The 24,455-nt window shown below is 55.6% G+C and overlaps 1 protein-coding gene across 1 annotated transcript in view; it reads left to right on the top strand.

The window, feature by feature from the left end:
- Positions 1-24,455, top strand: part of LOC140465597 (proline-rich protein 29-like) — a 160,660-nt gene that overhangs the window by 13,170 nt on the left and 123,035 nt on the right. Inside the window, exons 3-4 of the mRNA XM_072561136.1 lie at positions 4,850-4,968; positions 7,742-7,959. Of these exons, the coding sequence (XP_072417237.1) occupies positions 4,850-4,968; positions 7,742-7,959 (337 nt within the window). The remainder of the gene's footprint in view (positions 1-4,849; positions 4,969-7,741; positions 7,960-24,455) is intronic.

Below are 24,455 nucleotides of genomic sequence, written 5' to 3'. Positions count from 1 at the left end.
CGGAGGAAACCCACGCAGACACGGGGAGAATGTGCAAACTCCACACAGACAGTCGCCTGAGGCGGGAATTGAACCCAGGTCTCTGGCGCTGTGAGGCAGCAGTGCTAACCACTGTGCCACTGTGCCGCCCTTAATAGACATTACAGAGCATGACCACACCAGAGAAACTCAGCCTCTCTCTGTTAAAGACATTACAGAGCATGACCACACCAGAGAAACTCAGCCTCTCTCTGTTAAAGACATTACAGAGCATGACCACACCAGAGATACCCAGCCTCTCTCCCTAATAGATATTACAGAGCATGACCATACCACAGATACCCAGCCTCTCTCCCTAATAGATATTACAGAGCATGACCATACCACAGATACCCAGCCTCTCTCAGTAATAGACATTACAGAGCATGGCCATACCAGAGATACCCAGCCTCTCTCTGTAATAGACATTACAGAGCATGACCATACCAGAGATACCCAGCCTCTCTGTGTAATAGACATTACAGAGCATCACCATACCAGAGATACCCAGCCTCTCTCTGTAATAGACATTACAGAGCATGACCATGACAGAGATACCCAGCCTCTCTGTGTAATAGACATTACAGAGCATGACCACACCAGAGAAACTCAGCCTCTCTCTGTTAAAGACATTACAGAGCATGACCACACCAGAGAAACTCAGCCTCTCTCTGTTAAAGACATTACAGAGCATGACCACACCAGAGATACCCAGCCTCTCTCCCTAATAGATATTACAGAGCATGACCATACCACAGATACCCAGCCTCTCTCCCTAATAGATATTACAGAGCATGACCATACCACAGATACCCAGCCTCTCTCAGTAATAGACATTACAGAGCATGGCCATACCAGAGATACCCAGCCTCTCTCTGTAATAGACATTACAGAGCATGACCATACCAGAGATACCCAGCCTCTCTGTGTAATAGACATTACAGAGCATCACCACACCAGAGATACCCAGCCTCTCTCTGTAATAGACATTACAGAGCATGACCATGACAGAGATACCCAGCCTCTCTGTGTAATAGACATTACAGAGCATGGCCATACCAGAGATACCCAGCCTCTCTCAGGAATAGACATTACAGAGCATGGCCATACCAGAGATACCCAGCCTCTCTCTGTAATAGACATTACAGAGCATGGCCATACCAGAGATACCCAGCCTCTCTCAGGAATAGACATGACAGAGCATGACGATACCAGAGATACCCAGCCTCTCTCAGGAATAGACATTACAGAGCATGGCCATGACAGAGAAACTCAGAATTTCTCTGTAATAGATATTACTGAGCACGAGCATTACAGAGAAACCCAGTCCCACTCTGAAATAGACATTACAGAGCATGGCCATACAATCGAAACACAGCCTCTCTCTGTAATAGACATTACAGAGCAGGACTGTACTAGATGTACCCAGCCTCTCTGTGTAATAGACATTACAGAGCATGACCACACCAGAGATACCCAGCCTCTCTGTAATAGACATTTCAGAGCACGACCGTACTGCATGATAGAGGCAATAAGAAAGGAGCTTTATCTTCAGTGTAAAAGAGTCGAGGAGCTTTACACTCTATTTGACTCCCTGCTCTCCCTCTCCTGGAAATGGGTATATTACTCAGCTATTATTTCACTGGCTTAGCAGAGGATAAAAATAATTTCTTCCCTGAGTAAAATTGGTAGAGGAATTGAGTTCCGGAGTCCTGAGGTCATGCTGCAGTTGTATAAGACTCTGGTGCGGCCGCATCTGGAGTATTGTGTGCAGTTTGGGTCGCCATACTATAGGAAGGATGTGGAGGCACTGGAACGGGTGCAGAAGAGGTTTACCAGGATCTTGCCTGGTATGGGAGGAAGATCGTATGAGGAAAGGCTGAGGCACTTGGGGCTGTTTTCATTGGAGAAAAGAAGGTTTAGGGGTGACTTAATAGAGGTGCACAAGACGATTAGGGGTTTAGATAGGGTTGACCATGAGAACCTCTTTCCACGTATGGAGTCAGCTATTACGAGGGGGCATAGCTTTAAATTAAGGGGTGGTAGGTATAGGACAGATGTTAGGGGTAGATTCTTTACTCAGCGAGTCGTGAGTTCATGGAATGCCCTGCCAGTAGCAGTGGTGGACTCTCCCTCTTTATGGGCATTTAAATGGGCATTTGATAGGCATATGGAGGATAGTGGGCTAGTGTAGATTAGGTGGGCTGTATTTTTCTATGTTCTATGTTAAAATCAATCAGAGATTAGTGATAACCCCAGGATAGTGTGGCAATTCAGTGACTGTCAGGGGACATTGGTGTCTTTTTGGTGATAGTTATTCTCTGGCATTTTTGTGATGCCACGTGTCAACCCAAGCCTGGATATTGTCCAGATGTTGCTGTATTTGACCACAGACTGCTTCAGTATCTAAGGAGTCGCGAATGGTGCTGAATATTGTGCAATCGTAATGTACATCCCCATTTCTGACCTTATGGCAGAAGGAAGGTCATTGATGAAGCAGTTGAAGATGGTTGGGCCCAGCACTATACCCTGAGGGACTCCTGCTGAGGTGTCCTGAAGCTGAGATAACTGACCTCCCACAACCACAACCTTCTTCCTCTGCTGAGAGTGTGGTGCTGGAAAAGCACAGCAGGTCAGGCAGCATCCGAGGAGCAGGAGAATTAATGTTTCAGGCACAAGCTCTTCATCAGGAATAAGGCTTTTGGGCCAGGGGGCTGAGAGGTGAATGGGAAGAGGGGACTCACTGAGATCCTTGAAGAGAGAGGGAGGAGAACTTCTTCAAGGTAGGCATCCTTGGAAGAGTTGTCCCACCAACCTCATTCCTGATGAAGGGCTTCTGCCCGAAATGTCAATTCTCCTGCTCATCTTCCCCTGTGTCAGCGGTGACTCTAACCACTGGAGAGTTTGGCCCCAGATACCCATTGATTCCAGTGTTGCTGAGGCTTCTTGATGCCACACTCGGTTGTATATAGCCTTGGTGTTAAGGGCTGTCCCTCTCCTCTCCCCTCTGGAATTCAGCTCTTTTGTCCATGATTGATCCAAGGCTGTAGTGAAGGTCAGGAGCTGGGTGACCCTGGTGGAACCCAAACTGGGCGTCACTGAGCAGGTTATTGCTGAGCAGGTGCTGCTCGGTAACACTGTTGCTGACACCATCCATCCCCTTACTGATGAGATGGTGTATGACCAGTTTGGGTTTGGCTTGTGTTTGTTGAACTGGACCTACCTTGGCAATTTTCCACATTGCGGATGGCATGGTGGTTCAGTAGTCAGCACTCGTGCCTCACAGCGCCAGGGTCCCGGGTTCGAATCCAGCCTCGGGTGACTGTCTGTGTGGGATTTGCACATTCTCCCCGTGTCTGCGTGGGTTTCCTCTGGGTGCTCCAGTTTCCTCCCACAGTCCAAAGGTGTGCAGGATAGGGTGGATTGGCCATGGGAAATGCAGGGGTGGGAGGTCTAGATCTGGGTAGAATGTTCTTCAGAATGTCGATGTGGACTTAATGAGCTGATTCCACACTGTAGGGATTCTATGATTTGATGATGATGACTCCTGCAGTTTCTATTGAACCGGGATTGATCTCCTGGTTTGATGGTAATGTTTGAGTCGGGGATATACTGGGCCATGAGACTGCAAGTTGTGCTGGATTTCAGTTCTGCTGGTCCATGGTGGATGCCCTGACTCGAGTTCCTGGATCTTTATGAAGTCTGTCCTATTTAGCACAGTGATAGTGCGAGACAACACAATTGAGGTCATTCTTAACGTGAAGGTGGGACCTTGTCTCCACAAGGACTGTGTGGTGGTCACCCTCACTTATCCTGTCATGGACGGATGTATCTGCAGCCAGCAGATTGAGAACGATGTGGTCAGGTATATGTTTCCCTCTTGTTGGGTACCTCCCCACCTGCTGCAAATTGAGAAGAGCAGCTATCATCTTCAGGATCTAAGCAGATCCATCAGTAGCACCTCCGCTGAGCCACAGTTGGCTATTGAAGTCCCTGCTCTTCCCCCCCCCCCCCCACCCCCCGCCCCCCCCCAACCCCTTCCTTGGCAGCCTCATTCTCTAAGTTTGTTCAACATTGTTCATCAGCTGAAGGAGTTCAGTACATGGTCAGCAGCAGCAGGAGGTTTCCTTGGCCCACCCCATGTTTAACCTGAAGTAATGAGACTTCATGAGGGCTGGAATCAATGTTGACTACCCGGGCAACTCCCTCCTTCCTGTATCCCACTGTGCTGCGTCTTGTCCCAATGATGGGACAGGACATATCCCGGGATGGGTACTGGGACATTGTATGGTATGGTTCTGTCAATATGGCGGGGTCAGGCTGTTACTCAATGAATCTGTGAGAGAGGTCACCCAATGTTGGCACTAGCCCCCAGATGGTAGTGAGGAGGATTGTGCAGGGTCAACAGGGCTAGTTCTGCCATTGTCTATTCAGGTGCCTAAGCCAATGCCAGGGTGGCCCCTCCTGTTGAGACTTTGTAGCGTTTGGTATGACTGAGTGGCTTGTTCGGCATTTCAGAGGGCAGCTGAGAACCAACTGCCTCACTGTCGGTCTGGTGTCACATGTAGGCCAGACCAAGTGAAGATGGCAGATTTCCTTTCTGAAAATCAACAATGGTTTCATGGTCATCAGTAGATTCAGAGTTCCAGATTCATTTTTATTGAATTTAACATTGTGGGATTTGGATGTGGGTCCCCAGAACATTAGCTGAGATTCTGGCCTAGCCATAATCCCAGTCAGCCATCATCTCCCCATTGTATTCCCCATGTCTGTTCTTTCCCATGAACTGGATTACCATGTTGTGAGAGTGATGTATTTTTTCTTGTTGTAGACCTGGTGGATCTGATGATGATCCAGAACGCCCAGATGCACCAAGTGATCATGAATAACCTCACCATGACAGCGCTGAAGGGATTCGGGTACAGTGCACAGGCCCGGCCTGCCGTGCAGGTCAGATCTCACACACTTTCAAACTGATTCCTGAATGAATACTTTGCTTTAGTATTCACTACAGAGAGGGGCTTTGATGTTTGTGAGGACAGCGTGAAACAGGCTGATATGCTGAAACAAGTTGATGTTCAGAAGGAGGATGTGCTGAAAAGTTTGCAAAACACAAGGACAGATAAATGATCTGCAGCGTACAGGACATACCCTGGGATACTACAGGAAGTGAGGGAAGAGATTGCTGTGCCTTTGGTGATGATCTTTGCATCCTCGCTATCCACAGGAGAAGCACCAGATGACTGGAGGGTGGCAAATGTTATTCCCTTGTTCAAGAAAGGGAATAGGGATATCCTGGGAAATATAGACCAGTCAGTCTTACATCTGTGGTGGGCAAATTATTGGAGAGGATTCTGGGGGACAGGATTTATGATTACTTGGAAAGCCATAGTTTGATTAGAGATGATCAGTCTGGCTTTGTGAAGGACAGGTCATACCTCACAAACCTTATTTAATTTTTTGAGGATGTGACAACACACATTGAAGAAGGTAGAGCAGTGGACGTGGTGTATATGGATTTCAGCAAGGTGTTTGATAAGCTTCCCCATGGTAGGCTCATTCAGGAAGTAAGGAGGCATGGGATAGAGGGAAATCTGGCTGTCTGCATACAGAATTGGCTGGCCCATAAACAGAGGGTGGTGGTAGATGGAAAGTATTCAGCCTGGAGCTTGGTGACCAGTGGTGTTCCACAGGGATCGGTTCTGGGACCTCTGCTCTTTGTGATTTTTATAAATGACTTGGATGAGGAAGTGGAAGGGTGGGTTAGTAAGTTTGCCGATGACACAAAGGTTGGTGGAGTTGTGGATAGTGTGGAGGGCTTTTGTTGTTGCAACGGGACATTGACAGGATGCAGAGCTGGGCTGAGAAGCGGCAGATGGAACAGTGTGAAGGTTTAATTTGAATGCAGAATACAGGGTTAAAGGCAGGATTCTTGGCAGCGTGGAGAATCTTCGGGTCCAGTCCATTGGTCCCTCAAAGTTGTCACCCAAGTTGATCAGGTTGCTCAGGAGATGCACGGTGGGTTGGCTTTCATTAACAGGGGGATTGAGTTTAAGCGCAGTGAGGATTTTCTGCAGCTCTCTAGAGCCCTGGTTAGACCACACTTGGAATATTGTGCTCAGTTCTGGTCGCCTCATTATAGGAAGGATGTGGAAGCTTTAGAGACGGCGCAGAGGAGATTTACCAGGATGGTGCCTGGACTGGACAGCATGTCTGATGAAGAAAGGTTGGGGGAGTTAGGGCTTTTCTCATTGGAACGAAGAAGGATGAGAGGTGACTTGATAGAGGTGTACAAGATGATGAGAGACATAGATAGAGTGGATAGCCAGAGACTTTTTTCCCAGGGCAGAAATGGCTATCACAAGAGGATATAATTTTAAGGTGACTGTTAGAAGGTTTAGGGGAGATGTCAGAGGAAGGTTCTTTAGAGTGGCACGGTGTCTCAGTGGTTAGCACTGCTACCTCACAGCACCAGGGACCTGGGTTCAATTCCAGCCTCGAGTGACTGTCTGTGTGGAGTTTGCACATTCTCCCCGTGTCTGCGTGGGTTTCCTCCGGGTGCTCCAGTTTCCTCCCACAGTCCAAAGATGTGCAGGTCAGGTGAATTGGCCTTGCTAAGTTACCTGTAGTGTTAGATGCATTAGTCAGAGAGAAATGCAGTGGTAGTAGAGTTAGGGACATTTAAGTGACTCTTGGATAGGCACATGGATGATAGCATTATGTAGGTTAGTCTGATCTTAGAGTAGGGCAAAAGGCTGGCACAACATGAAGGGCCTGAACTATTCTATAATCTCTTTGCTTGTGATTGCTCGCTGTGCACTGAATGTTCCATTTCCCACAATACAGCCATGATAGCAATATGTTCATAACCAGAGAATTTTACCTTGGTGACATTTTACACACACCAAACAGATCAGACAGGACCTTTGATTAAGCATCTCGCACTAAGGTCAACCCCTTGAACAGTAGAGCACTTCTTCCATGGAGTATCAGCCTTGGTTATGGAGCAGTCTCAAACCCAAACACTTCTAAATGCCTCCACTCTACACACTCGACACTAGTGTCCTGATGAAACGTCGATTCTCCTGCTTCTCGGATGCTGCCTGACCTGCTGCGCTTTTCCAGCCCCTCACATCTCGACTCGGATCTCCAGCATCTGCAGTCCTCACTTTCTCCGCACTGGAAGCCACTCATTAATCCCAGTCCAACCCCACCAACAATTCCACTTTAAAAACCTTATCCTTAATGTTCAAATCCTCTGGAAGTTTCCTCCATCCCAGCAGCTCCCTGAGAACATGGTGATCCTCCAGTCACAGTCTCTCTTGCAGCTCCCACAGAATTCACAACGGCATTGAGCTCTTTGTCAGAATGCTCAATTTCCTCCATAAACTCTCTCTCTGTCTTCTTTCCAAAGCCATCTTCAATACCGACGGACGTGGTCAGGGATTTAACCACCTGTCTGTCTATCTCCTTATATGGATCAATGCCAGTTTTCACCAAATAATCTTCCTGTGACTGTTATCGAGACACTTCTCTGTCAAAGCGGCTACATAAATGCAAGTTGTTGTTGAATTAAACTGATGAGTGCACATTCCACCTGCAATTGCCAACAGCTGCCATATGTAATTCCCACTATTACAAAGATCATGTTCAAATCTACAGCCATTGAGACCTCGATGTGGTTTAAGAAGTCAGTCTGACAGTGTTGCCTGTGTGTTCTCAGAACCGCACGTCCATCAGAATGGAGGACAGCGAGCCAGATACAATCTATCACCATCATTACACACCTTGGCCATACACTGTGTACCCCTCTTGGCCACACCAGGTTCAAACCCAGAGTCAACCTCAAGCACAGCACATGGTGAGAGGACAACAGGAGAATCTGAGGCCTACAGTCCGCCACCTCAGTGGAGATGCACCCCCGAGTCCCCGGAGAGAGATGTAAGTTCCTGGCTGCTTCGTTGTGGTGGTAATCCACAGGCCTAGGGTGAACTCTGGGAAGATGTACAAAGTGCAGCCAGAGGGTAAATGTGGACTGGAAAAGTCTACCTTGTTTATATCCTTGATGGCAAGTGTCACAGATTGTTGTAAAAGTCCACCCTATTCACTATTGTCCATTCCAGGTGTATAACTGCCAGTTGTATCTTGTGTGGCCTATGTATGATTCCACACCCCCAGCAATGAGCATGACCTCATGTCCCCTGGGCAATTACGGACGGGTAATTCATGTTGCCGTATCTCACAAACGAATGAAAAGGTTTGAAAAAGTGGCAATGAATTTGCTCCGATCAATATCTACCAGACATCTACCCCACTGCTATCTAGTGCCAGGTTTTTGTCCCCGTTCAGAGCAGACCGTTGTTCTGTTATTAACAAATATACCTTATCCCTGTTGTGAAAAGGATTTGCCTGTTGTGCTCTGACTCCTTTGATCTCTAGTCTCTCAAACTTTGCCAACAATATAAAACCGATCAGTTTTCTATTTCTTCCTTCAGTGCTGAGGGAGAATCTTTCGGACTCAAAACGTAAACTCTGTTTCTCTTCCCACGGATCCTGTCAGACCTGCTGAGTTTCTTCAGCCTGAGTGTCATCTCAACCTCACCTCAACTCAGTCCCTCCACGCTGGGACCCACCCAATGAACCTTTAGTGGACTGAGTCCAATACCTTTCCGCAGATACGAGGATCAAATCGATTCAATATATCCCGAACATTCTTCAGTTGGCGATGTGATCCTTTGCCACAGCATCTCATCCAGCTCAGTGACAAATTATACTTCATACACAGAGAGGATAGACAGGCAGGAGGCTGGGAGAACACAGCGAGGCAGGCAGTATCAGGAGGGAGAGGGACACAGCAAGGCAGGCAGCATCAGGAGGGAGGGGAACACAGCAAGGCAGGCAGTATCAGGAGGGAGGGGGACACAGCAAGGCAGGCAGCATCAGGAGGGAGAGGGAACACAGCAAGGCAGGCAGCATCAGGAGGGAGAGGGACACAGCAAGGCAGGCAGTATCGGGAGGGAGGGGGACACAGCAAGGCAGGCAGCATCAGGAGGGAGAGGGAACACAGCAAGGCAGGCAGCATCAGGAGGGAGAGGGACACAGCAAGGCAGGCAGTATCAGGAGGGAGAGGGAACACAGCAAGGCAGGCAGCATCAGGAGGGAGGGGGACACAGCAAGGCAGGCAGCATCAGGAGGGAGAGGGACACAGCAAGGCAGGCAGTATCAGGAGGGAGGGGGACACAGCAAGGCAGGCAGCATCAGGAGGGAGAGGGACACAGCAAGGCAGGCAGTATCAGGAGGGAGAGGGACAAAGCAAGGCAGGCAGTATCAGGAGGGAGGGGGACACAGCAAGGCAGGCAGTATCAGGAGGGAGAGGGACACAGCAAGGCAGGCAGTATCAGGTTGGAGGGGGACACAGCAAGGCAGGCAGTATCAGGAGGGAGGGGGACACAGCAAGGCAGGCAGTATCAGGAGGGGGGGGGGACACAGCAAGGCAGGCAGTATCAGGAGGGAGAGGGACACAGCAAGGCAGGCAGCATCAGGAGGGAGAGGGACAAAGCAAGGCAGGCAGTATCAGGAGGGAGGGGGACACAGCAAGGCAGGCAGCATCAGGAGGGAGGGGGACACAGCAAGGCAGGCAGCATCAGGAGGGAGGGGGACACAGCAAGGCAGGCAGCATCAGGAGGGAGAGGGACACAGCAAGGCAGGCAGCATCAGGAGGGAGGGGGACACAGCAAGGCAGGCAGTATCAGGAGGGAGAGGGACACAGCAAGGCAGGCAGCATCAGGAGGGGGAGGGACACAGCAAGGCAGGCAGTATCAGGAGGGAGGGGGACACAGCAAGGCAGGCAGTATCAGGAGGGAGGGGGACACAGCAAGGCAGGCAGCATCAGGAGGGAGAGGGACACAGCAAGGCAGGCAGCATCAGGAGGGGGAGGAACACATCAAGGCAGGCAGTATCAGGAGGGAGGGGGACACAGCAAGGCAGGCAGTATCGGGAGGGAGAGGGACACAGCAAGGCAGGCAGTATCAGGACGGAGGGGATCACAGCAAGGCAGGCAGTATCAGGAGGGAGAGGGACACAGCAAGGCAGGCAGTATCAGGAGGGAGAGGGACACAGCAAGGCAGGCAGCATCAGGAGGGAGAGGGACACAGCAAGGCAGGCAGTATCAGGAGGGAGGGGGACACAGCAAGGCAGGCAGTATCAGGAGGGAGAGGGAACACAGCAAGGCAGGCAGTATCAGGAGGGAGGGGGACACAGCAAGGCAGGCAGTATCAGGAGGGAGGGGGACACAGCAAGGCAGGCAGTATCGGGAGGGAGGGGGACACAGCAAGGCAGGCAGCATCAGGAGGGAGGGGGACACAGCAAGGCAGGCAGTATCGGGAGGGAGAGGGAACACAGCAAGGCAGGCAGTATTTGGAGGGAGGGGGACACAGCAAGGCAGGCAGTATCAGGAGGGAGAGGGACACAGCAAGGCAGGCAGTATCGGGAGGGAGGGGGACACAGCAAGGCAGGCAGTATCAGGAGGGAGGGGGACACAGCAAGGCAGGCAGTATCAGGAGGGAGAGGGAACACAGCAAGGCAGGCAGTATCAGGAGGGAGGGGGACACAGCAAGGCAGGCAGTATCAGGAGGGAGAGGGAACACAGCAAGGCAGGCAGTATCAGGAGGGAGAGGGACACAGCAAGGCAGGCAGTATCAGGAGGGAGGGGGACACAGCAAGGCAGGCAGTATCAGGAGGGAGAGGGAACACAGCAAGGCAGGCAGTATCAGGAGAGAGAGGAACAAAGCAAGGCAGGCAGCATCAGGAGGGAGGGGGACACAGCAAGGCAGGCAGTATCAGGAGGGAGGGGGACACAGCAAGGCAGGCAGCATCGGGAGGGAGGGGGACACAGCAAGGCAGGCAGCATCAGGAGGGAGGGGGACACAGCAAGGCAGGCAGCATCAGGAGGGAGGGGGACACAGCAAGGCAGGCAGTATCAGGAGGGAGAGGGACACAGCAAGGCAGGCAGCATCAGGAGGGAGAGGGACACAGCAAGGCAGGCAGTATCAGGAGGGAGGGGGACACAGCAAGGCAGGCAGTATCAGGAGGGAGGGAGAGGGAACACAGCAAGGCAGGCAGTATCAGGAGGGAGGGGGACACAGCAAGGCAGGCAGCATCAGGAGGGAGAGGGACACAGCAAGGCAGGCAGTATCAGGAGGGAGAGGGAACACAGCAAGGCAGGCAGCATCAGGAGGGAGAGGGACACAGCAAGGCAGGCAGCATCAGGAGGGAGAGGGACACAGCAAGGCAGGCAGTATCAGGAGGGAGGGGGAACACAGCAAGGCAGGCAGCATCAGGAGGGAGAGGGACACAGCAAGGCAGGCAGCATCAGGAGGGAGAGGGACACAGCAAGGCAGGCAGTATCAGGAGGGAGAGGGAATACAGCAAGGCAGGCAGTATCAGGAGGGAGGGGGACACAGCAAGGCAGGCAGTATCAGGAGGGAGGGGGACACAGCAAGGCAGGCAGTATCAGGAGGGAGAGGGAACACAGCAAGGCAGGCAGTATCAGGAGGGAGGGGGACACAGCAAGGCAGGCAGTATCAGGAGGGAGAGGGAACACAGCAAGGCAGGCAGTATCAGGAGGGAGAGGGACACAGCAAGGCAGGCAGTATCAGGAGGGAGGGGGACACAGCAAGGCAGGCAGTATCAGGAGGGAGAGGGAACACAGCAAGGCAGGCAGTATCAGGAGGGAGAGGGAACACAGCAAGGCAGGCAGTATCAGGAGAGAGAGGGACACAGCAAGGCAGGCAGTATCAGGAGGGAGGGGGGACACAGCAAGGCAGGCAGTATCAGGAGAGAGAGGGACACAGCAAGGCAGGCAGCATCAGGAGGGAGGGGAACACAGCAAGGCAGGCAGTATCAGGAGGGAGAGGGAACACAGCAAGGCAGGCAGTATCAGGAGGGAGAGGGAACACAGCAAGGCAGGCAGTATCAGGAGGGAGAGGGAACACAGCAAGGCAGGCAGTATCAGGAGGGAGTGAAGTCAGTGTCTCCTTCAGTCCTAAAGAAAGGTTACACCTGAAATGTTGACCTCTCTCCCTCCCGATACTGCCTGCCTTGCTGTGTCCCCCTCCCTCCTGATACTGCCTGCCTTGCTGTGTCCCCCTCCCTCCTGATGCTGCCTGCCTTGCTGTGTCCCCCTCCCTCCTGATACTGCCTGCCTTGCTGTGTCCCCCTCCCTCCTGATACTGTCTGCCTTGCTGTGTTCCCCTCCCTCCTGATACTGCCTGCCTTGCTGTGTTCCCTCTCCCTCCTGATGCTGCCTGCCTTGCTGTGTTCCCTCTCCCTCCTGATACTGCCTGCCTTGCTGTGTTCCCTCTCCCTCCTGATGCTGCCTGCCTTGCTGTGTTCCCTCTCCCTCCTGATACTGCCTGCCTTGCTGTGTTCCCTCTCCCTCCTGATACTGCCTGCCTTGCTGTGTCCCCCCTCCCTCCTGATACTGCCTGCCTTGCTGTGTCCCTCTCTCTCCTGATACTGCCTGCCTTGCTTTGTTCCTCTCTCTCCTGATACTGCCTGCCTTGCTTTGTTCCTCTCCCTCCTGATGCTGCCTGCCTTACTGTGTCCCTCTCCCTCCTGATGCTGCCTGCCTTGCTGTGTCCCTCTCCCTCCTGATGCTGCCTGCCTTGCTGTGTTCCTCTCTCTCCTGATACTGCCTGCCTTGCTGTGTTCCCTCTCCCTCCTGATACTGCCTGCCTTGCTGTGTCCCCCTCCCTCCTGATACTGCCTGCCTTGCTGTGTCCCTCTCCCTCCTGATACTGCCTGCCTTGCTGTGTTCCCTCTCCCTCCTGATACTGCCTGCCTTGCTGTGTCCCCCTCCCTCCTGATACTGCCTGCCTTGCTGTGTTCCCTCTCCCTCCTGATACTGCCTGCCTTGCTGTGTCCCCCTCCCTCCTGATACTGCCTGCCTTGCTGTGTCCCCCTCCCTCCTGATACTGCCTGCCTTGCTGTGTTCCCTCTCCCTCCTGATACTGCCTGCCTTGCTGTGTTCCCTCTCCCTCCTGATACTGCCTGCCTTGCTGTGTTCCCCTCCCTCCTGATACTGCCTGCCTTGCTGTGTCCCCCTCCCTCCTGATACTGCCTGCCTTACTGTGTCCCTCTCCCTCCTGATGCTGCCTGCCTTACTGTGTCCCTCTCCCTCCTGATACTGCCTGCCTTGCTGTGTTCCCTCTCCCTCCTGATACTGCCTGCCTTGCTGTGTTCCCTCTCCCTCCTGATACTGCCTGCCTTACTGTGTCCCTCTCCCTCCTGATACTGCCTGCCTTGCTGTGTTCCCTCTCCCTCCTGATACTGCCTGCCTTGCTGTGTTCCCTCTCCCTCCTGATACTGCCTGCCTTACTGTGTCCCTCTCCCTCCTGATGCTGCCTGCCTTACTGTGTCCCTCTCCCTCCTGATACTGCCTGCCTTGCTGTGTCCCTCTCCCTCCTGATACTGCCTGCCTTGCTGTGTTCCCTCTCCCTCCTGATACTGCCTGCCTTGCTGTGTCCCCCTCACCCTCCTGATACTGCCTGCCTTACTGTGTCCCCCTCCCTCCTGATACTGCCTGCCTTACTGTGTCCCTCTCCCTCCTGATACTGCCTGCCTTGCTGTGTCCCTCGTCCTCCTGATACTGCCTGCCTTACTGTGTTCCCTCTCCCTCCTGATGCTGCCTGCCTTGCTGTGTCCCTCTCCCTCCTGATGCTGCCTGCCTTGCTGTGTTCCCTCTCCCTCCTGATGCTGCCTGCCTTGCTGTGTCCCTCGTCCTCCTGATACTGCCTGCCTTACTGTGTTCCCTCTCCCTCCTGATACTGCCTGCCTTGCTGTGTCCCTCTCCCTCCTGATGCTGCCTGCCTTGCTGTGTCCCTCTCCCTCCTGATACTGCCTGCCTTGCTGTGTCCCTCTCTCTCCTGATACTGCCTGCCTTGCTGTGTCCCTCTCCCTCCTGATACTGCCTGCCTTGCTGTGTCCCTCTCTCTCCTGATACTGCCTGCCTTGCTGTGTCCCCCCTCCCTCCTGATACTGCCTGCCTTGCTGTGTCCCTCTCTCTCCTGATACTGCCTGCCTTGCTTTGTTCCTCTCCCTCCTGATGCTGCCTGCCTTGCTGTGTTCCTCTCTCTCCTGATACTGCCTGCCTTGCTGTGTTCCCCCTCCCTCCTGATACTGCCTGCCTTGCTGTGTCCCTCTCTCTCCTGATACTGCCTGCCTTGCTGTGTCCCCCCTCCCTCCTGATACTGCCTGCCTTGCTGTGTCCCTCTCTCTCCTGATACTGCCTGCCTTGCTTTGTTCCTCTCCCTCCTGATGCTGCCTGCCTTGCTGTGTTCCTCTCTCTCCTGATACTGCCTGCCTTGCTGTGTCCCCCTCCCTCCTGATACTGCCTGCCTTGCTGTGTCCCTCTCCCTCCTGATACTGCCTGCCTTGCTGTGTTCCCTCTCCCTCCTGATACTGCCTGCCTTGCTGTGTCCCCCTCCCTCCTGATACTGCCTGCCTTGCTGTGTTCCCTCTCCCTCCTGATACTGCCTGCCTTGCTGTGTCCCCCTCCCTCCTGATACTGCCTGCCTTGCTGTGTCCCCCTCCCTCCTGATACTGCCTGCCTTGCTGTATTCCCTCTCCCTCCTGATACTGCCTGCCTTGCTGTGTTCCCTCTCCCTCCTGATACTGCCTGCCTTGCTGTGTTCCCCTCCCTCCTGATACTGCCTGCCTTGCTGTGTCCCCCTCCCTCCTGATACTGCCTGCCTTGCTGTGTCCCTCTCCCTCCTGATGCTGCCTGCCTTGCTGTGTCCCTCTCCCTCCTGATGCTGCCTGCCTTGCTGTGTTCCCTCTCCCTCCTGATGCTGCCTGCCTTGCTGTGTCCCTCGTCCTCCTGATACTGCCTGCCTTACTGTGTTCCCTCTCCCTCCTGATACTGCCTGCCTTGCTGTGTCCCTCTCCCTCCTGATACTGCCTGCCTTGCTGTGTTCCCTCTCCCTCCTGATACTGCCTGCCTTGCTGTGTTCCCTCTCCCTCCTGATACTGCCTGCCTTGCTGTGTCCCCCCTCCCTCCTGATACTGCCTGCCTTGCTGTGTCCCTCTCTCTCCTGATACTGCCTGCCTTGCTTTGTTCCTCTCCCTCCTGATACTGCCTGCCTTGCTGTGTCCCTCCCCCTCCTGATACTGCCTGCCTTGCTGTGTCCCTCTCCCTCCTGATACTGCCTGCCTTGCTGTGTCCCTCTCCCTCCCGATACTGCCTGCCTTGCTGTGTCCCTCTCCCTCCTGATGCTGCCTGCCTTGCTGTGTCCCTCTCCCTCCTGATGCTGCCTGCCTTGCTGTGTCCCTCTCCCTCCTGATGCTGCCTGCCTTGCTGTGTTCCTCTCTCTCCTGATACTGCCTGCCTTGCTGTGTTCCCTCTCCCTCCTGATACTGCCTGCCTTGCTGTGTCCCCCTCCCTCCTGATACTGCCTGCCTTGCTGTGTCCCTCTCCCTCCTGATACTGCCTGCCTTGCTGTGTTCCCTCTCCCTCCTGATACTGCCTGCCTTGCTGTGTCCCCCTCCCTCCTGATACTGCCTGCCTTGCTGTGTTCCCTCTCCCTCCTGATACTGCCTGCCTTGCTGTGTCCCCCTCCCTCCTGATACTGCCTGCCTTGCTGTGTCCCCCTCCCTCCTGATACTGCCTGCCTTGCTGTGTTCCCTCTCCCTCCTGATACTGCCTGCCTTGCTGTGTTCCCTCTCCCTCCTGATACTGCCTGCCTTGCTGTGTTCCCCTCCCTCCTGATACTGCCTGCCTTGCTGTGTCCCCCTCCCTCCTGATACTGCCTGCCTTGCTGTGTCCCTCTCCCTCCTGATGCTGCCTGCCTTGCTGTGTCCCTCTCCCTCCTGATGCTGCCTGCCTTGCTGTGTTCCCTCTCCCTCCTGATGCTGCCTGCCTTGCTGTGTCCCTCGTCCTCCTGATACTGCCTGCCTTACTGTGTTCCCTCTCCCTCCTGATACTGCCTGCCTTGCTGTGTCCCTCTCCCTCCTGATACTGCCTGCCTTGCTGTGTTCCCTCTCCCTCCTGATACTGCCTGCCTTGCTGTGTTCCCTCTCCCTCCTGATACTGCCTGCCTTGCTGTGTCCCCCCTCCCTCCTGATACTGCCTGCCTTGCTGTGTCCCTCTCTCTCCTGATACTGCCTGCCTTGCTTTGTTCCTCTCTCTCCTGATACTGCCTGCCTTGCTTTGTTCCTCTCCCTCCTGATGCTGCCTGCCTTACTGTGTCCCTCTCCCTCCTGATGCTGCCTGCCTTGCTGTGTCCCTCTCCCTCCTGATGCTGCCTGCCTTGCTGTGTTCCTCTCTCTCCTGATACTGCCTGCCTTGCTGTGTTCCCTCTCCCTCCTGATACTGCCTGCCTTGCTGTGTCCCCCTCCCTCCTGATACTGCCTGCCTTGCTGTGTCCCTCTCCCTCCTGATACTGCCTGCCTTGCTGTGTTCCCTCTCCCTCCTGATACTGCCTGCCTTGCTGTGTCCCCCTCCCTCCTGATACTGCCTGCCTTGCTGTGTTCCCTCTCCCTCCTGATACTGCCTGCCTTGCTGTGTCCCCCTCCCTCCTGATACTGCCTGCCTTGCTGTGTCCCCCTCCCTCCTGATACTGCCTGCCTTGCTGTGTTCCCTCTCCCTCCTGATACTGCCTGCCTTGCTGTGTTCCCTCTCCCTCCTGATACTGCCTGCCTTGCTGTGTTCCCCTCCCTCCTGATACTGCCTGCCTTGCTGTGTCCCCCTCCCTCCTGATACTGCCTGCCTTACTGTGTCCCTCTCCCTCCTGATGCTGCCTGCCTTACTGTGTCCCTCTCCCTCCTGATACTGCCTGCCTTGCTGTGTTCCCTCTCCCTCCTGATACTGCCTGCCTTGCTGTGTTCCCTCTCCCTCCTGATACTGCCTGCCTTACTGTGTCCCTCTCCCTCCTGATACTGCCTGCCTTGCTGTGTTCCCTCTCCCTCCTGATACTGCCTGCCTTGCTGTGTTCCCTCTCCCTCCTGATACTGCCTGCCTTACTGTGTCCCTCTCCCTCCTGATGCTGCCTGCCTTACTGTGTCCCTCTCCCTCCTGATACTGCCTGCCTTGCTGTGTCCCTCTCCCTCCTGATACTGCCTGCCTTGCTGTGTTCCCTCTCCCTCCTGATACTGCCTGCCTTGCTGTGTCCCCCTCACCCTCCTGATACTGCCTGCCTTACTGTGTCCCCCTCCCTCCTGATACTGCCTGCCTTACTGTGTCCCTCTCCCTCCTGATACTGCCTGCCTTGCTGTGTCCCTCGTCCTCCTGATACTGCCTGCCTTACTGTGTTCCCTCTCCCTCCTGATGCTGCCTGCCTTGCTGTGTCCCTCTCCCTCCTGATGCTGCCTGCCTTGCTGTGTTCCCTCTCCCTCCTGATGCTGCCTGCCTTGCTGTGTCCCTCGTCCTCCTGATACTGCCTGCCTTACTGTGTTCCCTCTCCCTCCTGATACTGCCTGCCTTGCTGTGTCCCTCTCCCTCCTGATGCTGCCTGCCTTGCTGTGTCCCTCTCCCTCCTGATACTGCCTGCCTTGCTGTGTCCCTCTCTCTCCTGATACTGCCTGCCTTGCTGTGTCCCTCTCCCTCCTGATACTGCCTGCCTTGCTGTGTCCCTCTCTCTCCTGATACTGCCTGCCTTGCTGTGTCCCCCCTCCCTCCTGATACTGCCTGCCTTGCTGTGTCCCTCTCTCTCCTGATACTGCCTGCCTTGCTTTGTTCCTCTCCCTCCTGATGCTGCCTGCCTTGCTGTGTTCCTCTCTCTCCTGATACTGCCTGCCTTGCTGTGTTCCCTCTCCCTCCTGATACTGCCTGCCTTGCTGTGTCCCCCTCCCTCCTGATACTGCCTGCCTTGCTGTGTCCCTCTCCCTCCTGATACTGCCTGCCTTGCTGTGTTCCCTCTCCCTCCTGATACTGCCTGCCTTGCTGTGTCCCCCTCCCTCCTGATACTGCCTGCCTTGCTGTGTTCCCTCTCCCTCCTGATACTGCCTGCCTTGCTGTGTCCCCCTCCCTCCTGATACTGCCTGCCTTGCTGTGTCCCCCTCCCTCCTGATACTGCCTGCCTTGCTGTATTCCCTCTCCCTCCTGATACTGCCTGCCTTGCTGTGTTCCCTCTCCCTCCTGATACTGCCTGCCTTGCTGTGTTCCCCTCCCTCCTGATACTGCCTGCCTTGCTGTGTCCCCCTCCCTCCTGATACTGCCTGCCTTGCTGTGTCCCTCTCCCTCCTGATGCTGCCTGCCTTGCTGTGTCCCTCTCCCTCCTGATGCTGCCTGCCTTGCTGTGTTCCCTCTCCCTCCTGATGCTGCCTGCCTTGCTGTGTCCCTCGTCCTCCTGATACTGCCTGCCTTACTGTGTTCCCTCTCCCTCCTGATACTGCCTGCCTTGCTGTGTCCCTCTCCCTCCTGATACTGCCTGCCTTGCTGTGTTCCCTCTCCCTCCTGATACTGCCTGCCTTGCTGTGTTCCCTCTCCCTCCTGATACTGCCTGCCTTGCTGTGTCCCCCCTCCCTCCTGATACTGCCTGCCTTGCTGTGTCCCTCTCTCTCCTGATACTGCCTGCCTTGCTTTGTTCCTCTCCCTCCTGATACTGCCTGCCTTGCTGTGTCCCTCCCCCTCCTGATACTGCCTGCCTTGCTGTGTCCCTCTCCCTCCTGATACTGCCTGCCTTGCTGTGTCCCTCTCCCTCCCGATACTGCCTGCCTTGCTGTGTCCCTCTCCCTCCTGATGCTGCCTGCCTTGCTGTGTCCCTCTCCCTCCTGATGCTGCCTGCCTTGCTGTGTCCCTCTCCCTCCTGATGCTGCCTGCCTTGCTGTGTTCCTCTCTCTCCTGATACTGCCTGCCTTGCTGTGTTCCCTCTCCCTCCTGATACTGCCTGCCTTGCTGTGTCCCCCTCCCTCCTGATACTGCCTGCCTTGCTGTGTCCCTCTCCCTCCTGATACTGCCTGCCTTGCTGTGTTCCCTCTCCCTCCTGATACTGCCTGCCTTGCTGTGTCCCCCTCCCTCCTGATACTGCCTGCCTTGCTGTGTTCCCTCTCCCTCCTGATACTGCCTGCCTTGCTGTGTCCCCCTCCCTCCTGATACTGCCTGCCTTGCTGTGTCCCCCTCCCTCCTGATACTGCCTGCCTTGCTGTGTTCCCTCTCCCTCCTGATACTGCCTGCCTTGCTGTGTTCCCTCTCCCTCCTGATACTGCCTGCCTTGCTGTGTTCCCCTCCCTCCTGATACTGCCTGCCTTGCTGTGTCCCCCTCCCTCCTGATACTGCCTGCCTTGCTGTGTCCCTCTCCCTCCTGATGCTGCCTGCCTTGCTGTGTCCCTCTCCCTCCTGATGCTGCCTGCCTTGCTGTGTTCCCTCTCCCTCCTGATGCTGCCTGCCTTGCTGTGTCCCTCGTCCTCCTGATACTGCCTGCCTTACTGTGTTCCCTCTCCCTCCTGATACTGCCTGCCTTGCTGTGTCCCTCTCCCTCCTGATACTGCCTGCCTTGCTGTGTTCCCTCTCCCTCCTGATACTGCCTGCCTTGCTGTGTTCCCTCTCCCTCCTGATACTGCCTGCCTTGCTGTGTCCCCCCTCCCTCCTGATACTGCCTGCCTTGCTGTGTCCCTCTCTCTCCTGATACTGCCTGCCTTGCTTTGTTCCTCTCTCTCCTGATACTGCCTGCCTTGCTTTGTTCCTCTCCCTCCTGATGCTGCCTGCCTTACTGTGTCCCTCTCCCTCCTGATGCTGCCTGCCTTGCTGTGTCCCTCTCCCTCCTGATGCTGCCTGCCTTGCTGTGTTCCTCTCTCTCCTGATACTGCCTGCCTTGCTGTGTTCCCTCTCCCTCCTGATACTGCCTGCCTTGCTGTGTCCCCCTCCCTCCTGATACTGCCTGCCTTGCTGTGTCCCTCTCCCTCCTGATACTGCCTGCCTTGCTGTGTTCCCTCTCCCTCCTGATACTGCCTGCCTTGCTGTGTCCCCCTCCCTCCTGATACTGCCTGCCTTGCTGTGTTCCCTCTCCCTCCTGATACTGCCTGCCTTGCTGTGTCCCCCTCCCTCCTGATACTGCCTGCCTTGCTGTGTCCCCCTCCCTCCTGATACTGCCTGCCTTGCTGTGTTCCCTCTCCCTCCTGATACTGCCTGCCTTGCTGTGTTCCCTCTCCCTCCTGATACTGCCTGCCTTGCTGTGTTCCCCTCCCTCCTGATACTGCCTGCCTTGCTGTGTCCCCCTCCCTCCTGATACTGCCTGCCTTACTGTGTCCCTCTCCCTCCTGATGCTGCCTGCCTTACTGTGTCCCTCTCCCTCCTGATACTGCCTGCCTTGCTGTGTTCCCTCTCCCTCCTGATACTGCCTGCCTTGCTGTGTTCCCTCTCCCTCCTGATACTGCCTGCCTTACTGTGTCCCTCTCCCTCCTGATACTGCCTGCCTTGCTGTGTTCCCTCTCCCTCCTGATACTGCCTGCCTTGCTGTGTTCCCTCTCCCTCCTGATACTGCCTGCCTTACTGTGTCCCTCTCCCTCCTGATGCTGCCTGCCTTACTGTGTCCCTCTCCCTCCTGATACTGCCTGCCTTGCTGTGTCCCTCTCCCTCCTGATACTGCCTGCCTTGCTGTGTTCCCTCTCCCTCCTGATACTGCCTGCCTTGCTGTGTCCCCCTCACCCTCCTGATACTGCCTGCCTTACTGTGTCCCCCTCCCTCCTGATACTGCCTGCCTTACTGTGTCCCTCTCCCTCCTGATACTGCCTGCCTTGCTGTGTCCCTCGTCCTCCTGATACTGCCTGCCTTACTGTGTTCCCTCTCCCTCCTGATGCTGCCTGCCTTGCTGTGTCCCTCTCCCTCCTGATGCTGCCTGCCTTGCTGTGTTCCCTCTCCCTCCTGATGCTGCCTGCCTTGCTGTGTCCCTCGTCCTCCTGATACTGCCTGCCTTACTGTGTTCCCTCTCCCTCCTGATACTGCCTGCCTTGCTGTGTCCCTCTCCCTCCTGATGCTGCCTGCCTTGCTGTGTCCCTCTCCCTCCTGATACTGCCTGCCTTGCTGTGTCCCTCTCTCTCCTGATACTGCCTGCCTTGCTGTGTCCCTCTCCCTCCTGATACTGCCTGCCTTGCTGTGTCCCTCTCTCTCCTGATACTGCCTGCCTTGCTGTGTCCCCCCTCCCTCCTGATACTGCCTGCCTTGCTGTGTCCCTCTCTCTCCTGATACTGCCTGCCTTGCTTTGTTCCTCTCCCTCCTGATGCTGCCTGCCTTGCTGTGTTCCTCTCTCTCCTGATACTGCCTGCCTTGCTGTGTTCCCTCTCCCTCCTGATACTGCCTGCCTTGCTGTGTCCCCCTCCCTCCTGATACTGCCTGCCTTGCTGTGTCCCTCTCCCTCCTGATACTGCCTGCCTTGCTGTGTTCCCTCTCCCTCCTGATACTGCCTGCCTTGCTGTGTCCCCCTCCCTCCTGATACTGCCTGCCTTGCTGTGTTCCCTCTCCCTCCTGATACTGCCTGCCTTGCTGTGTCCCCCTCCCTCCTGATACTGCCTGCCTTGCTGTGTCCCCCTCCCTCCTGATACTGCCTGCCTTGCTGTATTCCCTCTCCCTCCTGATACTGCCTGCCTTGCTGTGTTCCCTCTCCCTCCTGATACTGCCTGCCTTGCTGTGTTCCCCTCCCTCCTGATACTGCCTGCCTTGCTGTGTCCCCCTCCCTCCTGATACTGCCTGCCTTGCTGTGTCCCTCTCCCTCCTGATGCTGCCTGCCTTGCTGTGTCCCTCTCCCTCCTGATGCTGCCTGCCTTGCTGTGTTCCCTCTCCCTCCTGATGCTGCCTGCCTTGCTGTGTCCCTCGTCCTCCTGATACTGCCTGCCTTACTGTGTTCCCTCTCCCTCCTGATACTGCCTGCCTTGCTGTGTCCCTCTCCCTCCTGATACTGCCTGCCTTGCTGTGTTCCCTCTCCCTCCTGATACTGCCTGCCTTGCTGTGTTCCCTCTCCCTCCTGATACTGCCTGCCTTGCTGTGTCCCCCCTCCCTCCTGATACTGCCTGCCTTGCTGTGTCCCTCTCTCTCCTGATACTGCCTGCCTTGCTTTGTTCCTCTCCCTCCTGATACTGCCTGCCTTGCTGTGTCCCTCCCCCTCCTGATACTGCCTGCCTTGCTGTGTCCCTCTCCCTCCTGATACTGCCTGCCTTGCTGTGTCCCTCTCCCTCCCGATACTGCCTGCCTTGCTGTGTCCCTCTCCCTCCTGATGCTGCCTGCCTTGCTGTGTCCCTCTCCCTCCTGATGCTGCCTGCCTTGCTGTGTCCCTCTCCCTCCTGATGCTGCCTGCCTTGCTGTGTTCCTCTCTCTCCTGATACTGCCTGCCTTGCTGTGTTCCCTCTCCCTCCTGATACTGCCTGCCTTGCTGTGTCCCCCTCCCTCCTGATACTGCCTGCCTTGCTGTGTCCCTCTCCCTCCTGATACTGCCTGCCTTGCTGTGTTCCCTCTCCCTCCTGATACTGCCTGCCTTGCTGTGTCCCCCTCCCTCCTGATACTGCCTGCCTTGCTGTGTTCCCTCTCCCTCCTGATACTGCCTGCCTTGCTGTGTCCCCCTCCCTCCTGATACTGCCTGCCTTGCTGTGTCCCCCTCCCTCCTGATACTGCCTGCCTTGCTGTGTTCCCTCTCCCTCCTGATACTGCCTGCCTTGCTGTGTTCCCTCTCCCTCCTGATACTGCCTGCCTTGCTGTGTTCCCCTCCCTCCTGATACTGCCTGCCTTGCTGTGTCCCCCTCCCTCCTGATACTGCCTGCCTTGCTGTGTCCCTCTCCCTCCTGATGCTGCCTGCCTTGCTGTGTCCCTCTCCCTCCTGATGCTGCCTGCCTTGCTGTGTTCCCTCTCCCTCCTGATGCTGCCTGCCTTGCTGTGTCCCTCGTCCTCCTGATACTGCCTGCCTTACTGTGTTCCCTCTCCCTCCTGATACTGCCTGCCTTGCTGTGTCCCTCTCCCTCCTGATGCTGCCTGCCTTGCTGTGTCCCTCTCCCTCCTGATACTGCCTGCCTTGCTGTGTCCCTCTCTCTCCTGATACTGCCTGCCTTGCTGTGTCCCTCTCCCTCCTGATACTGCCTGCCTTGCTGTGTCCCTCTCTCTCCTGATACTGCCTGCCTTGCTGTGTCCCCCCTCCCTCCTGATACTGCCTGCCTTGCTGTGTCCCTCTCTCTCCTGATACTGCCTGCCTTGCTTTGTTCCTCTCCCTCCTGATGCTGCCTGCCTTGCTGTGTTCCTCTCTCTCCTGATACTGCCTGCCTTGCTGTGTTCCCTCTCCCTCCTGATACTGCCTGCCTTGCTGTGTCCCCCTCCCTCCTGATACTGCCTGCCTTGCTGTGTCCCTCTCCCTCCTGATACTGCCTGCCTTGCTGTGTTCCCTCTCCCTCCTGATACTGCCTGCCTTGCTGTGTCCCCCTCCCTCCTGATACTGCCTGCCTTGCTGTGTTCCCTCTCCCTCCTGATACTGCCTGCCTTGCTGTGTCCCCCTCCCTCCTGATACTGCCTGCCTTGCTGTGTCCCCCTCCCTCCTGATACTGCCTGCCTTGCTGTATTCCCTCTCCCTCCTGATACTGCCTGCCTTGCTGTGTTCCCTCTCCCTCCTGATACTGCCTGCCTTGCTGTGTTCCCCTCCCTCCTGATACTGCCTGCCTTGCTGTGTCCCCCTCCCTCCTGATACTGCCTGCCTTGCTGTGTCCCTCTCCCTCCTGATGCTGCCTGCCTTGCTGTGTCCCTCTCCCTCCTGATGCTGCCTGCCTTGCTGTGTTCCCTCTCCCTCCTGATGCTGCCTGCCTTGCTGTGTCCCTCGTCCTCCTGATACTGCCTGCCTTACTGTGTTCCCTCTCCCTCCTGATACTGCCTGCCTTGCTGTGTCCCTCTCCCTCCTGATACTGCCTGCCTTGCTGTGTTCCCTCTCCCTCCTGATACTGCCTGCCTTGCTGTGTTCCCTCTCCCTCCTGATACTGCCTGCCTTGCTGTGTCCCCCCTCCCTCCTGATACTGCCTGCCTTGCTGTGTCCCTCTCTCTCCTGATACTGCCTGCCTTGCTTTGTTCCTCTCCCTCCTGATACTGCCTGCCTTGCTGTGTCCCTCCCCCTCCTGATACTGCCTGCCTTGCTGTGTCCCTCTCCCTCCTGATACTGCCTGCCTTGCTGTGTCCCTCTCCCTCCCGATACTGCCTGCCTTGCTGTGTCCCTCTCCCTCCTGATGCTGCCTGCCTTGCTGTGTCCCTCTCCCTCCTGATGCTGCCTGCCTTGCTGTGTCCCTCTCCCTCCTGATGCTGCCTGCCTTGCTGTGTTCCTCTCTCTCCTGATACTGCCTGCCTTGCTGTGTTCCCTCTCCCTCCTGATACTGCCTGCCTTGCTGTGTCCCCCTCCCTCCTGATACTGCCTGCCTTGCTGTGTCCCTCTCCCTCCTGATACTGCCTGCCTTGCTGTGTTCCCTCTCCCTCCTGATACTGCCTG

Source organism: Chiloscyllium punctatum, chromosome 42 (assembly GCF_047496795.1).
Source record: "Chiloscyllium punctatum isolate Juve2018m chromosome 42, sChiPun1.3, whole genome shotgun sequence".
In the NCBI taxonomy this organism is placed as follows: Eukaryota; Metazoa; Chordata; class Chondrichthyes; order Orectolobiformes; family Hemiscylliidae; genus Chiloscyllium; species Chiloscyllium punctatum.
This window is presented reverse-complemented; position numbering and strand designations above follow the sequence as displayed.